Source organism: Scylla paramamosain, chromosome 23 (genome assembly GCF_035594125.1).
Source record: "Scylla paramamosain isolate STU-SP2022 chromosome 23, ASM3559412v1, whole genome shotgun sequence".
Lineage (NCBI taxonomy): Eukaryota > Metazoa > Arthropoda > Malacostraca > Decapoda > Portunidae > Scylla > Scylla paramamosain.
The window spans coordinates 18385223-18400222 of record NC_087173.1 but is presented as its reverse complement, the minus strand read 5'-3'; the positions used below and the strand labels follow the sequence as shown (position 1 = coordinate 18400222).

At 41.1% G+C, this 15000-nt stretch overlaps 1 protein-coding gene across 3 annotated transcripts in view; it reads right to left on the bottom strand.

The window, feature by feature from the left end:
• Positions 1-15000, bottom strand: part of LOC135112344 (cell adhesion molecule Dscam2-like) — a 145323-nt gene that overhangs the window by 91804 nt on the left and 38519 nt on the right. For all 3 annotated transcript variants that reach the window (XR_010274280.1, XR_010274278.1, XM_064026702.1), the window contains exon 4: positions 4722-4877. Coding sequence is in view for 1 of the 3 variants with exons in the window: in XM_064026702.1 (XP_063882772.1) it covers positions 4722-4877 (156 nt within the window). In the remaining 2 variants the exon portion in view is untranslated. The remainder of the gene's footprint in view (positions 1-4721; positions 4878-15000) is intronic.

Here is a 15000-nt window from a genome sequence, read left to right as displayed (position 1 = left end):
ACAAACAAACTCACCAACCTAACTTAACCTAACCTAACCTAACTCACCTAACCTAACATAACCTAACCTAACCTAACTCACCAACCTAACCTAACCTAACCTAACCTACTAACCTAACTTAACCTAAACTCCAAAAGCCGCAAGGGTCATACAGTGCCTGAGACAGAGAGAGACAGAGAGACAGAGAGTCAGAGAGAGGCGTATTCAATTTAGGGACGCTGCTGTCTCCTCCAAATGTTTACAGGAACGCCTGGTGATGTTTTTGCGAGGCTGGGGGGCGCAGAGTGGCGTGCAAGGGCGTGTTGATCCTGAGGGAGGCGTGGGGAGGAGAGGGCGAGAGGGTAAAGGGGAGTAGGAAGGAGACAAGAGGAGGTGAAGGTGGAGGGATAGAGAGATGGAAAGGGAGGAGATGAAGTGAATAGAAAGATTGATGGATGAAGGAAAGTGAAAATGAAGGTGATGAAGAGGGAAATGATGAAAGATGAAGATGGGAAATGTGAAGAAGGGAATGATGGGTGGGAGGAGAGGAAGAGTAAAGATGAATAGGGAAATGAGAGAGTGAAGAGAGGAAGGAGAGAATGAAAAGGTGAAAAGGTAGAGATGAAGAAATGGGAGAGAATGAAGATAGAAAGTGGTACAAGTGAAGAGGGAGAAGGGAGAGAATGAAAGAAGAAACGAGAAAATGAAGAAAGAGAAAGGAGAAAATAAAAGAGGAAAAAGGTGGAGGTGAGGAGAGAAAATAGAGAGGAAAGGGAGGAAATGAAGAGGAAAAATGGTAGTGAAGATGGGGAAGGGAAAGAATGAAGAGAGGAAAGATGGAGCTGAAGAGAAGAAGGGAGAAAATGAAGAGGAAAGAATAGAGGAAAAAGAGAAAATAGAGAAGAAAAAGTAGAGATGGAGAAGAGGAAGAGAGAGAGAATGAAGAGAGGAGAGGGAAGAGAGAGTAGAGAGAAAAAGGAGAAGGGAAGGGATGAAGGGGGAAGAATGATAGTGAAAGAGAGAATGAGAGCTTATTGAAAGTGAGAGAGGAAGAGGAATGTGAGAGGTTTGTGAGAGGGAAAATGTGAGTGAAAGGTTGTGGGTGACAGTGAGGAAGAGCGTGGAGAGAAAGCGGTGGAGGAAAGTGACAAACAGCTCCCTCTCTCTCTCTCTCTCTCTCTCTCTCTCTCTCTCTCTCTCTACATAACCCCACCTTTTAATCAATGTTCATCTTCCATTATTTGCTTTCAACCTCAACTCTTTCATTCAACGTCTTTATAAATATTCATACGTTTCATTTCATAACCCTCTCCCTCTCTCTCTCTCTCTCTCTCTCTCTCTCTCTCTCTCTCTCTCTCTCTCTCTCTCACCTCTGCTTATTATGAACGTCACTGTCACATTTCTCGAACCATAATTAATTCTGGCATCGTTCTCCAAATAAACGGCGTGTGTGCGTGCGTGTGTCTGCGTGTGTGTGTGTGTGTGTGTGTGTGTGTGTGTGTGTGTGTGTGTGTGTGTGTGTGTGTGTGTGTGTGTGTGTGTGTGTGTGTGTGTGTGTGTGTGTTCGTCCGTCTCACATATTGCATCTAAACAATTCCTCTTCCTTCGTTCACTCTCTCTCTCTCTCTCTCTCTCTCTCTCTCTCTCTCTCTCTCTCTCTCTCTCTCTCTCTCTCTTTCTCTCTCTCTCAAGTTTTTTTCTTTATTTCTCTGATGTCTTTTTTTTTAACTTAAAATTGTAAATAAAAATAACGTCTTAATTGAAAAAAATGGCATGTGAAGGAAATTATATTCTCTCTCTCTCTCTCTCTCTCTCTCTCTCTCTCTCTCTCTCTCTCTCTCTCTCTCTCTCTCTCTCTCTCTCTCTCTCTCTCCGCCCCCCACCTGTCGGACACACCTGAGACATGCCAGGCGGCGGGGCGGGAGGAGACAGGCCAGGCGAGGGCGGGAGGACCTGCCTTCAACATTCAACGAACAGGGAAACCATTTTAGTCTTAACGTTGCAGCACCCACTGCCTTCCTCTCCCCTACACACCCATGACTCTCCTCCTCTATCTGTCCTTCTCCTCCTCCTCCTCTTCTTCCTTCTCTTCCTTCTCCACCTCTTCCTTCTCCTCCTTTTCTTCCTTTTCCTTCTCTTTCTTGTCTGTCAATTATGATGGATCTTTCTCTTCTTCATGTGTAGTTTATTTTTATTTTTTTCTCCTTGTTCTTCTTCTTGTTTTTGTTCGTCTTCTTCCTCCTCCTCCTTCTTCTTCTTCTCCTTCATTCTTCTTCTTGTACTACTACTACTACTACTACTACTACTACTACTACTACTACTACTACTACTACAACTACTACTACTACTACTACTACTACTACTTCTTCCTCTTTTCATGAATGTCTATCCTTCTTCTTCTTCTTCTTCTTCTTTTTCTTCTTCTTTTCTTCTTCTTCTTCTTCTCATATTTCTCCTCCTCCTCCTCCTCCTCCTTCATTACTCTCTGTTACTCTCTTCAAACTTAGCCTTTCATCCTCTTCCTCTCATTTTGCTCCCCCCTCCGCGCTCTCTCTCTCTCTCTCTCTCTCTCTCTCTCTCTCTCTCTCTCTCTCTCTCTCTCTCTCTCTCTCTCTCTCTCTCTTACACACAATCCCATCCCTCCATCTTTCACCCATCTCTTCATCTTTCACCTATCCACCTTCCCTTCTCCTCCAGCTCACCTCCCACCCCCTCCCTCTCCCTCTCCCTGCCTCTCCCTCACTCTCCCCAGGTCACGTGGCACTTAGAGGCATGAATAATTTGCTGTAATTCTCACTTTTCGCCTCTGGTCCCCCGCTGTCATGAAATACGCAACGCCTTCCTATGAATAGTTAAAACAGGTAGAATTTTGCATTAAAGGCGTTTAAATTATAAAGCCTGCCTGATGAATAGCCAACGGGGAGGAGGTACATACGCTGCCTGGCCCGCGAGACTGCCTCAGTGGTTAGTGGGTTGGGGCTTACGGCAGGGTGGTGGTGAGGGTCGTGGGAGAGGGGCAAGGGAGGGAGGTCAGTTGCATGTTTAGGGTTGTTTTTGGTGGTGGTGGTGGTGGTGGTGGTGGTGATGGTAGTAGTAGTAGTAGTAGTAGTGGTGTGGTGGTGGTGGTGGTGATGGAACCAGGAATAATGGCAGTATAGTAGTAGTAGTAGTAGTAGTAGTAGTAGTAGTAGTAGTAGTAGTAGTAGTAGTAGTAGTAGTAGTAATCGTTGTTGTTGTTACTGTTGTTTTTGTAGGACTAATGATCTCATTATTATTTTAATCGTTTTTCATATCAATTTAATTTTTCTCCTATTAAATATCCTTATTAGCATTATCATTATCACTATTATTATTATTATTATTATTATTATTATTATTATTATTATTATTATTATTATTATTATTATCATTATTATTGTTATTACATAATTATTATTGTTATTATTATCATTATTATCATTATCATTAATATTACGAGAGGGAGAAAGGAGAAGACACCGTGGAAGACAAAAAAAGAAAAAAAAAACACTACCAAGGAAGAAGAAACAGGGAAACAAGAGGAAGTGAAAAAACAAACAAACAAACAAACAAACAAACAAACAAACACCACAACAACAAAAACACCAAACACAAAAATCAAACGACAATTATAGAAAACGAAAGAGGCCCTGAGCAAAACACTCAAGGTTGAGAAGCACCCAGACCCAGACCGAGACCGCGACCCAGACCGAGACCCAGACAGCGCCACGTAGCACAGAGACCCGAGGCTTTAGAATGCAGATGGCGGTGCGCTAAGAAGGGCGAAGAAGAAGAGCCACAGCGCAGGATGGGTGGTGCTGGTGAATGTGTTAGGCAAATGTGTTCCTTTCATCTCTCACCCTGTACACACCTCATAGAGAGAGAGAGAGAGAGAGAGAGAGAGAGAGAGAGAGAGAGAGAGAGAGAGAGAGAGAGAGAGAGAGAGAGAGAGAGAGAGAGAGAGAGAGAGAGAGAGAGAGAGAGAGAAATCTTGCTAACTTTATTTTTTCCTGTTTTTCCATCAACACAAGTTCATTTCATATATCACTCTCGTTTCCAGAGAGAGAGAGAGAGAGAGAGAGAGAGAGAGAGAGAGAGAGAGAGAGATTTATATAATTCCCAGAAAGCCCCCGTGGGACATCAATGATGATTTGAGAACATAAAATCCTGCCCATGTATTCAAATTCCTTATAAATTCAAGCCTAGAGGGATTGGAAGGCCTTCGTAACACTTCTGGAGTCTTTGCAAGGTTTTTTAGTTCCTCTGTGTAGTTCAGAAGTTCAGAAGTTAGGGAGAATTATTCTGTCTGTCTGTCTGTCTGTCTCTCTCTCTCTCTCTCTCCTCTCTCTCTCTCTCTCTCTCTCTCTCTCCTCTCTCTCTCTCTCCTCTCTCTCTCTCTCTCTAAAAAACAGATAATATACATACGAACAATAAAAAATAAGAAAATTTTAAAAAATGTTGTTTTTAAAGAAAGCAAGAAAAAAGGAGGAAAGAAAGAAAAAGAAAGAGAGAAAGAAAGAAAGATAGACAGATTACTAGATAGATCAATAGATAGATAAATAGGTAGACAGACAGACAGACAGACAGAAGGAAAAAAGACAGACAGACGGACATACAGACAGACAGACAGAAAGACAAACAAAAACTAACAGACAGACAGACAGACAGACACTCAGACAAACAAAAACTAACAGACATACAGACAGACACTCAGACAGACTCACCCTGGACGGTAATCTTGGCGGGCGTGCGGGAAGACAGCTCCCTCCCGCCGCCCAGCTGGTCCCTCACGCGGCAGGAGAAGGCGGTGAAGGCGTCCTCGCGGGTCACCTCCGTCACCAGCAGGTCGCCCGTCCACCCCACCATCTGGTAGCGGCCCTCTGAGGTGGACAGAAGCAGTGGTCAGTCCGGTGTGTATAATTGTAAGGTGTGTTGCCTTGATGCTATGCTAAATATTTCTTGGTATTGTTATTCTTTTAGACACCAAGAACCATTATTCCTACTGCTAATTTTGCTGCTAGTGCTGCTGTTACTACTATTGCTGTTACTACTACTACTATTACTACAATGATAAGAACTGCAGCTGCTACTATTACTAGTACTATTATTGCTGCTGCTGTTGCTGCTACAAGAACAACAACAACAACAACTACTACTACTACTGCTACTATTACTACTACTACAAATAATAATAATAATAATAATAATAATAATAATAATAATAATAATAATAATAATAATGATAATAAAATAATTCCTCCTCCTCCTCCTCCTCCTCCTCCTCCTACTACTACTACTACTACTACTACTGCTACTACCCAATCACTCTCTTCCTTACTATCAATAACATCTTTCCGCAGTTATAACGTACACATACTATTTAAATCTTACAATCGAAGAGAAGACTTTTCAACTCAGAGAAAAAAGGACGAGATAAAAAAAAAAAAAAAAAGGCACCAGTTATAATCCCCACATTTTTTTTTTTTTTTCCAGCAGTGAACATCATAACGAAAACAACATTAGGCCATCTGGCGGGGCATAGAAACAGCGTGCATGGTATTAATGCCCTTACTGTCCGAGGCATTAGGGCGCGTATTGAGTTATGAAAGGACTATACACACACGGGCAGCCACGGGTCACGGAATGCTGCGTGCCATTCCCTGCCTTACTTGTCCCTGCTGTAAGGTAAATATTGCCCTGCGCATCACGGTAGAAACGCCTTAAACACCAGGTGAGCGAGAGTATAGTACAAATAATGACTCGGATCACAGGTGCAAAAGAGGTTAATTGATAAAAGGTGTTGTATTTGTTATTTTTTGGGTGTATTGTTGTAATATGTTTGAATTGCTAAAGAAGTTGATATAAGTGGTAATTAATAATATTTGCAGGAATAAAGGAGTTTTTTGTAATGATTTAAATGTATTTTTTTTCTATTTGTTATGCGTCTCTCTCTCTCTCTCTCTCTCTCTCTCTCTCTCTCTCTCTCTCTCTCTCTCTCTCTCTCTCTCTCTCTCTCTCTCTCTCATTCATCTTAAGTTCTTTATGCTCCCTCACCTTTCATATTTTCTTCCTCCTCCTCCTCCTCCTCCTCCTCCTCCTCCTCCTCCTCCTCCTCCCACTCATTTTATATTTTCATGCTTATACTTCTGTTTTTTTTTCTTTCCTTCCACCTCCATCTCCTTTCCTTCCTTCCTTCCTCTTCCTCCTCTTCTCCTCCTCCACCTCCAGCTCTTCTAATTTATTCTATACTCGTGCTTGCTTTTTTTATGTTTATTTTTTCATTCTTATCTACGTCCTCCTTCTCTTCTTTCTCCTCCTCTTCCTCCTCCTCCTCCTCTTATTCCTCCTTCTCCTCCTCCTCCTCTAACAATTTTTTACACACAAACTTATGTTACTTTTCTCTTAATTTATCCATCTCCTCTTTCCTTTCCAATCTACTTTACCTTCCTTTTTTCCCCATCTCCCTTCTTCTCCAATTCCTCCTCCTTTTCCTCCTTTAACCTTCAAATTCTCACAAACTTACCGTACTACACCCTTCCAATTTATCCAACTCCTCCTTCCATTCTTATCTACCTTATCTCCCTCCTCCTCCTCTTCCTCCTCCTGCTGCGCCTCCTTCAGGTAATGCATATGATCGTGGAGGGCGGCCGACGCGTCCCCTGTGATCCGACGCCTCCTAATGGTAGCAGTCACTCAGGCGGGGGCTTTGCTGGGAGGCGGGCGGGACACATTTCATAATTACCAAGCTGTTTATGGCGAGGGGGACTGGACTGGTGGGTTCTACTGGGCCCAGGTAAGGCAGCAGAGGATGAAGGGGGGTAGGTAGGTGGGTGAAGTAGGAGGGGGTACAGTGTGAGGCAGGTAAGTTAAGGTTAGGTAAGGTAAGGAATGGTAAGGTGAGGTAGACTGGGTAGATGGAATGTGGGTTAGGTTACGTTAGGTGAGGTTGTTGTTGTTGTTGTTGTTGTTGTTGTTGTTGTTGTTCCTCCTCTTCGTCTTCCTTTTACTCTTCCTTCTTTTTTTTCTTTCTTCTTTTTCTTCTTATTCTTATTCTTATGCATCTCCTCCTCCTCCTCCTCCTCCTCCTCGTCCTCCTCGTCTTCCTCCTCCTCGTCCTCCTCTTCCTCGTCCTCCTCGTCCTCCTCCTCCTCCTTCTCTTTTAATTGCGGTGTTGTACATTCATCATAGCCTCTGTTCTTTTTTTCTTTCTATTTTTTTTCCACCACCGTCATTATATTACGGAATTCTTAAACTCTTCCTTCATTCTTATTTATTGCTACTATTTTTTTTTTCCTCATTCCAGGGTACACTTGCACCATCATCATTTTTTTTCCTGTTTTTTTTTTTTCTCTCGTAACTTTTTTTTTGGGGGGGACTTCTACAGTTCTTTTTTTATTCGTTTTTTTCCCCTAATAGTTATTTTAATTAGTTTGTTTTCTCAATCTTTTTTTTTTTTTGCATGTCTGTGTGATTTGTACCTAGCAACCTTTTTTTTTCTTGTTTTTTTCTACTTTTTTTCTATAAAAGGTTTTGTCTTCTACACATTTTTTGTTTCTTTTTTTTAGTCATCCCTCGTAACCTAACCTAACAGCAATCTAACCTAACCAGCTTACTTAACCTAACCATCCTAACCTGACCTAACCTAACCTAACCTAACCTAACCAAACTTAAACTAACCTAACCTAACCAGACCAAACTAACCTAACCTAACCTAACCAAACTGACCTAACCTAACCTAACCTAACCTACCCTAACCTACCTAACCAAACTAACCAAACCTAACCTAACCTAACCAAACTTAAACTAACCTAACCTAACCAGACCAAATTAACCTAACCTAACCTAACCTAACCTAACCTAACCTAACCTACCTAACCAAACTAACCAAACCTAACCTAACCTAACCAAACTAACCTAACCTAACCTAACCTAACCTAACCTAACCTACCTAACCTAACCTAACCTAACCTAACCTAACCAAACTAACCTAATCTAACCTAACCTACAACCTAACCTAACCTAACCTAACCTAACCAAACTAACCTAACCTAACCTAACCAGACCAAGCTAACCTAACCTAACCTAACCTAACCAAACTAACCTAACCTAACCTACAACCTAACCTAACCTAACCTAACTAAACTAAACTAAACTAACCTCACCTAACCTATCTAACCAAACTAACTTAGACTAACCTAACCTACAATCTACCTAACCAAACTAACCTAACCCAACCTAACCTAACCTAACCTAACCAAACTAACCTAACTTAACCAAACTAACCTAACCTACCACAACCCATCCTAATATAACAAAACATAACATATATACAATCTAATTTAACATAACCTAACATAATCAAACATTTCCTTATTGTATATTTTCTTGTATTTTCAGTGAATCGTCGTTTAAATTTTTACATCTTACTTTTTCATTATCTATTTATTTATTTATTTATTTATTTATTTTTGTCACGTCTTTTCCTGTTTTCTAATTTTTCATTGATCTCAACATGGTTTTCTTGATTTTTATTTAATAGAAATAGTTTGTCTTTTGATTGTTCTCAGTTCCTGTATTTTTCTCGAGATTTGTCCTGTAACACTCATTTATCTTCTATTTTTTACCTTAATTCTTACAACGTTTATAAGTTCCTTCTATTTCTTTCACAGCTTTTCCTTGTCTTTGCTTATTGTGAGTCGTTTTCATTAGTACTGGTGCAGCATTCTCATCTATTTTACTAACTTTTTCTCGTAGTTTTCTAGTAAATATATACGTTTTTAACATGCTCTCATTTTCTTTGTGTTTCAGTCACTCTTTTATTTTTATCTTTTTTCTATTTCTTCAACAACTATACCTTGCAATATTTTTTTTCTTTGGTTGTTTTCAATTGTTTTCATTTTCATCTGAGCTGCAACATTCAAATCTATGTCATCACCAGTTTTTCTCTCAAATTTCTCCCAAATGTATACGCTTCTTACAACCTTTCTGTTCTGGTCATACTTAATAGACAGTGTTACCATCGATCACCATGTTTATCCACACTTCATCGCCTCTATCTTTACTACATGTACACGTTTATATAAATTCTCATTATTTATTCTGCTTACAGTGAAGAATTTTATCATCATTCATATTGACTTCCGTTCATTTCACTTCATATTACTTTACTTCCACAATTATTTTACTTTCATTTGTTTTACTTCAGTTTCACATTCTCTCGGCGGCACCAATGACAAGCACAGGCACTCGTCCCTCCAATGAATGACGCCTTTAATGATACGAGTCGATAGTGAGAGAGAGAGAGAGAGAGAGAGAGAGAGAGAGAGAGAGAGAGAGAGAGAGAGAGAGAGAGAGAGAGAGAGAGAGAGAGAGAGAGAGAGAGAGAGAGAGAGAGAGAGTAACCTAGGATGCCTGTCATCACCCCATTTCCTTCATTTTCCCTTATAAAAACACCCCTTCCCTCTCCACACTTTCCACCCCCTTCAACTCCCCCTCCTCCCCTCCTTCACTTCTCAGTCACCCTCTTCACAAACCTACCCCCTTCAACTCCCCTTCAATTCCTCTCTTCAGTACTACACCCCTACACTCCCCTTCCTCATCCCTTTACTTCCCCTTCAACCCCTTCCTTCACACCCCTACATACCCCCAACCCCTTCCCCACCTTCCGGGACTGGCTACGTTGCTGCCTCCAACTCGTATCCTTTTCATAATCAGATTCTGAAAACTTTCCAACTTCGGAGTCACTGGTTTGTGAATTGAGGCGGAAAAACGAGAGGAGTGTGCGCTACTCGGCTCAGTCACTCGTCTCACTCGGCTCATTCGCTCGCTCAGTCAGTCAGTCAGTCAGTCAGTCAAAGTCACGCCTCGCTTCGCCTCGCTTTGCCTCTTCTCTCTCTCTCTCTCTCTCTCTCTCTCTCTCTCTCTCTCTCTCTCTCTGCGCTTCGCTTTTCACATGTTTTCCAGTTGATCTGTAATTGAAACTCGACACGCATCCTTCAAGACTTGTTTGTTCCATTATTACTTCTGCCAATGAAAAGTTTGGCTTATTATTCCCGCCGCATTGGATGAAAGGATGGCTGGCTGGATGGATGAGCGGATTGATGGATGGAGGGAGAGAGGAAGGGAGGGATGACTGGAGGGAGGAACGGATGTGGGTTTGACAGGAAGGATGGGTTGATGGATGGATGAACGAATAGAGGAATTGATGCAGCTTGATAATAAGGATAGATGGATGAAAGGAGGGATGTAAAGATGGATAAATGGATCCGGGTAAAAGAAAAGGAGGGGGAGAAGAAGGGAAGGAGGGAAGGAGGGAGGTATAAAGGGTTGCAAGAATGGAAGGAGGAGGGGAGTGATTAATGGAATGAGGGAGAGAAGGAAGGAGGGAAATAGAGAGAGAAGTGAAGAGAGGGGAGGTAGAAAGAAGGGTGGGAGAGAGGAATAAAGGGATAGAGAAAAAAGGAGCCTCGGGATTTATAGAAGGATGGGAGAAGGAATTAATAAACGGAGTGAGGGAGAGAGTGAATAAGTAAACAGAGGAATGAAAGGAAGGAAGGAAGAAGACAGGAAGGTAGAAATAAAGAGATAGGGAGAAAAAGAGATGTAGAAAGAAATGAAGGAATAGAAGACGAAAAGAACGAAAAGTAGAAAGATGAATGAAGAAAAGGAAGGAAGGATGAAGGATAGATAAAAAAAGGCATAGGAAGAGATAAAGGAATGGAAGGAAGAAAAAAAAATGATCATTAGGAGGGAAGGAGGAAGGGAAAAGTAGAAAAAAGGATGAGGAGAAGAAAGGAAGGAGAGATGGAAGTACGAATACAAGGGATAGAGAGAAAAAGAGACATAGGAAGAAGTGAAGGAATAAAAGGAGGAAAAAAATATAGGTGAAACAAGGAAAGGATGGAAGGATTTAAAAAGTAAAAAAGAGAATTAAACAAGTAGAACAACCATTACAAAGCACCATGATTCCCAAACTGCATGAATGAATGAGTAAATGAAGCGTGAGTCTTGCCTGAGTGAGAAAGCAAGAGTGTAGACGCAGAGCTGAGTAACTGACGCAGCCTTGACATGAGTAAGCGCACGAAAACTTGTACTTAGAGCGAGTATGAGTATAAACAAGTGAGCATCTGGCTTTCATATCAGTCACAGTACCCAATTCAAGACTAAGGATGAAATAGTAATTTTTTTTTTTATGTAAGAGAGGAACAAAACCAAAAGGCCAATTGCACTGAGAAAAAAAAAAGTCCCCATTGAGAAAAAATAAAAGGCTTACTGAGAACATTATAAGACAACCTTATAATGGGTATCAGTATAAGAACGAGGAGGTTAAAGACTTATAACAAACTGTAGACAACTAAAGAGGCTGTAATTCTATTCTGCTCTTCCCTCTTACCTTGACAGAGATGAGACGAGGAGAGAGAGAGAGAGAGAGAGAGAGAGAGAGAGAGAGAGAGAGAGAGAGAGAGAGAGAGAGAGAGAGAGAGGGGGAAGAGAATCTAGTGTAAGTAAATACTATGTGAATTGCGGCGCACGTAGAGTTATGTTACGCCAAGCTTGTGAGGGGATAATGATGCGCGCTTCCATCACACCGACGCAGAAGAGGAGGAGGGGAGGAGGGGAGGAGGGGAGGAGGGGGAGGAGGGGAGGAGCTTAACGTAACCTAACCAACGAGTGTTTCCCCTTCCCTTCTCCCTTTTCCCCTTCCTGATGCATTACAGTTGCTCGCTAGGGTGGAACGTACCTGCCTGCCCGCCTGCCTGCCTGCCTGTCTGTCTCCCTGCCTGCCTGCCTGCCTCCCACACACACCTTCACACACACACGCACACGCACTTTTTTTTCCTCCATGTAGGTATTTTTTATGTAATCTTAAGGTGAATGACAAGTAACAGACAAATTATCAGTTTTTTTTTTTTTTTTCACTAGGATTAATAACTGCTAATTGTGATATGATAGTCATACCCTGCCCGGTGTCTGTACGAGTAAATAAACCTTCCCACACACACACACACACACACACACACACACACACACACACACCGGTACAGCAGTCACAGCAAACACAAGGCCTGCGCTACTCTGAATTAAAGTTTACTCAAACAGACCAGACGCGGTTCGCTGAGTGGCCGCGCTGGGGTTGCCGTGGTAAAAGAGAGCCAGCCGTGTCTACTCCTACTCGCTGTCTCGCTATCTCGTCCCTCCCACGCCGCCTGCACGCTGCTTTATCCTGTTTGTGAGGTAAATGGTTTTCGTGTCTACAAATATGTTCTTTAATCTTTTTTTCTTTCTTTTTTTTTTATCGTATTGCCTCGTTTTAATGATAACAAATAAACGCCGTCTAGTTTCCCTGTCCCTTCAACGAGATTTTTTTTTTTTTTTACATATTCTTATACGTTTTTTTAATCTTTATTTTCTGTATCACCTGCTGACTATAATGTCCCTTCGTCCCTTCAATGCTTATCACTTTGGTTTATCATTTTTATTTCTCTTTCTTTTAGCGAGGTGTGAGGAAGAGAGGTGTGAGGTAAGTGGTTTTCACGTCTACAAATGCGTTCTTCAATTTTTTTTATGCATTGCCTAGTTAGGATGATAAAACGACAGCGTGGGTTACTTTCCTTCGTCCCTTCGTTGCCACACACAAGCCGGCTTATCCTGTTTTCCCAGCGAGATGTGGAGCAAATAATTTTCTCATCTATAAATACGTTTTTTTTATTTTTTTTCCCCTTGTAGTGTCTTGTTCTGATGATAAAAAGATGAACGGTGACTGGTTTCCCTCGTCCCTTCAATGACACACACACGTTTGGGTTATCTGTTTGTGAAATTTATGGTTTACACACCTACAAGAGTTTTTTTTTTTTTTTCCGGAATGCCGCGTTCTGATTTTCTCCTTCTTAGTGTGACGTGAAGTTATTTGGTTTCACATCTACAAATACGTGTTTTTTTTTTTTTTTGTCAGCAATGCGTCGATCTCATTACAAAACAACGCCAACCACACCTTAATTTACCTTTTCTCTCTCTCTCTCTCTCTCTCTCTCTCTCTCTCTCTCTCTCTCTCTCTCTCTCTCTCTCTCTCTCTCTCTCTCTCTCTCTCTTTTTTTTTTTTTTTACATTTCAAATAAGCTGTTTTCATATAAAGGCACATTTCTTTTTATTTCGTTCTTTATATCATTGCTACTTTTCTAATTATTATGTTTCTTCAATACCATTCACTCACCAGTTCATGATATGTGTGTGTGTGTGTGTGTGTGTGTGTGTGTGTGTGTGTGTGTGTGTGTGTGTTTTCATTAGGAGAGATGTCAAGTCAACAGCTTTCAAATATATTAACACGTTCCTTGATTTTTTTCTCTACTGCAATAACTCCCGCTGATGAAACGTGATCACCTGTGCTCGCTGGATCCTTCACCGCCACTCACACTCTTGTTCAATCTACTCCAATGCGCATCCAGCAAACACTCTTTATATTCTCGAACATGACTCTTACTTTTCTATGTACACGAGGGAGCTTCGCTGTTAATTACGAGCAGAAGAGAACAGAAAATGAGAACTTGTAAAACTTTTGACATATAACAGAAAGATAAAGAATAAATGGAAAGAAACGAAGAAGATAAAAATTCTGACACGTAACTGAAAGAGATTGAAAGAACAAAAAAAAAAAAAAAAAAGAAACTGCAGGAGGTAAATAAAAATAAAGCTGAAAAAAATAAAGATAACAGAGAAAGATAGAAAGAATGAAAACAAAGAGGAAGAGAAAAATATAAATAAACAGTAAAGTATCAAAATAAAAAAAAAATCGATAAGACTAAAAAATAAACAAAAACAAAGCGGAAACATACTAAAGAAAAAAAAGAGCTACAAATATTGGTAAATAACATAAATAAACACAAACTATAAAGAAAAAAAAACGCAAAAACAAACAGACAGTAAAGAAACAGAACAACAACGAAAGAAGACGTGGTGTTGCAAAGGCGAAACTCGAACAACACTGACCAAGAAGAGGAAGAAGTACCATCACTGCCCACCATTCATGACAAACCCCCCCCATGCATTTTATCCCTCGCATTCCAGCAATCAACACAACACAATCAAACCTGCTGCTGCTGCCCCTTCCCTCGTCAGCTCCCCGCCCTGCTGTCACTTAGATCTGCTACTCCCGCCTCAGGAAAACAAACCTGCTATCTCTCTCCCTTCCTAGCTATAAGATTACAAGGAGAATATTACCTCTCTCTCTCTCTCTCTCTCTCTCTCTCTCTCTCTCTCTCTCTCTCTCTCTCTCTCTCTCTCTCTCTCTCTCTCTCTCTCTCTCCTGATACCCGTTACGATCAGTGAGTATAAGTGATATGCTGCCTTCATTATCTACTCGTATTTCTCTTTCATACATACGAGAGAATATATACATACATAGGTGCTTTATAAATCTTCCTTATTAATTCCTTTTCATATATCGCGGTTACTTCAATATTGGCATTAAGATCAGAGAATACAAGGCAAATGTTACCTTGCCTACCATGTCCGCCTTGTACAAAGTAGTTCCTTCGATGAAAACCTTAAGATCAGTTGGTATAAGGCACATTTTACCTTGCTTTTCATTCCCCTCCCATATATCGTAGTTCCTTCGAAATAAACCTTAAGACAAGTGGGTATAAGGCACATTTTACCTTGCTTTTCATTTCCTTCTCATGCATCGTGTTTATTTCAATATAGACCTATCGATCCATTCCTATCTTCTCCCTGTCTCCTCTCTATCTCATCCCTATCACCTCCCTATCTCCTTTCTATCTCTTGCCTATGTCTTCCTTATCTCCTCCCTATCTCCTAACTATCTCCTCCCTATCACCTCCCTATCTCTTCCCTATCTCTTCCCTATCTTCTCCCTATCTGCTATCTCTTCCCTAGTTACTCCCTATCACCTCCCTATCTCTTCCCTATCTCCTTCCTATCTGCTATCTCTTCCCTACCTCCTCCCTATCACCTCCGTATCTCTTTCCTATCTCCTCCCTATCTGCAATC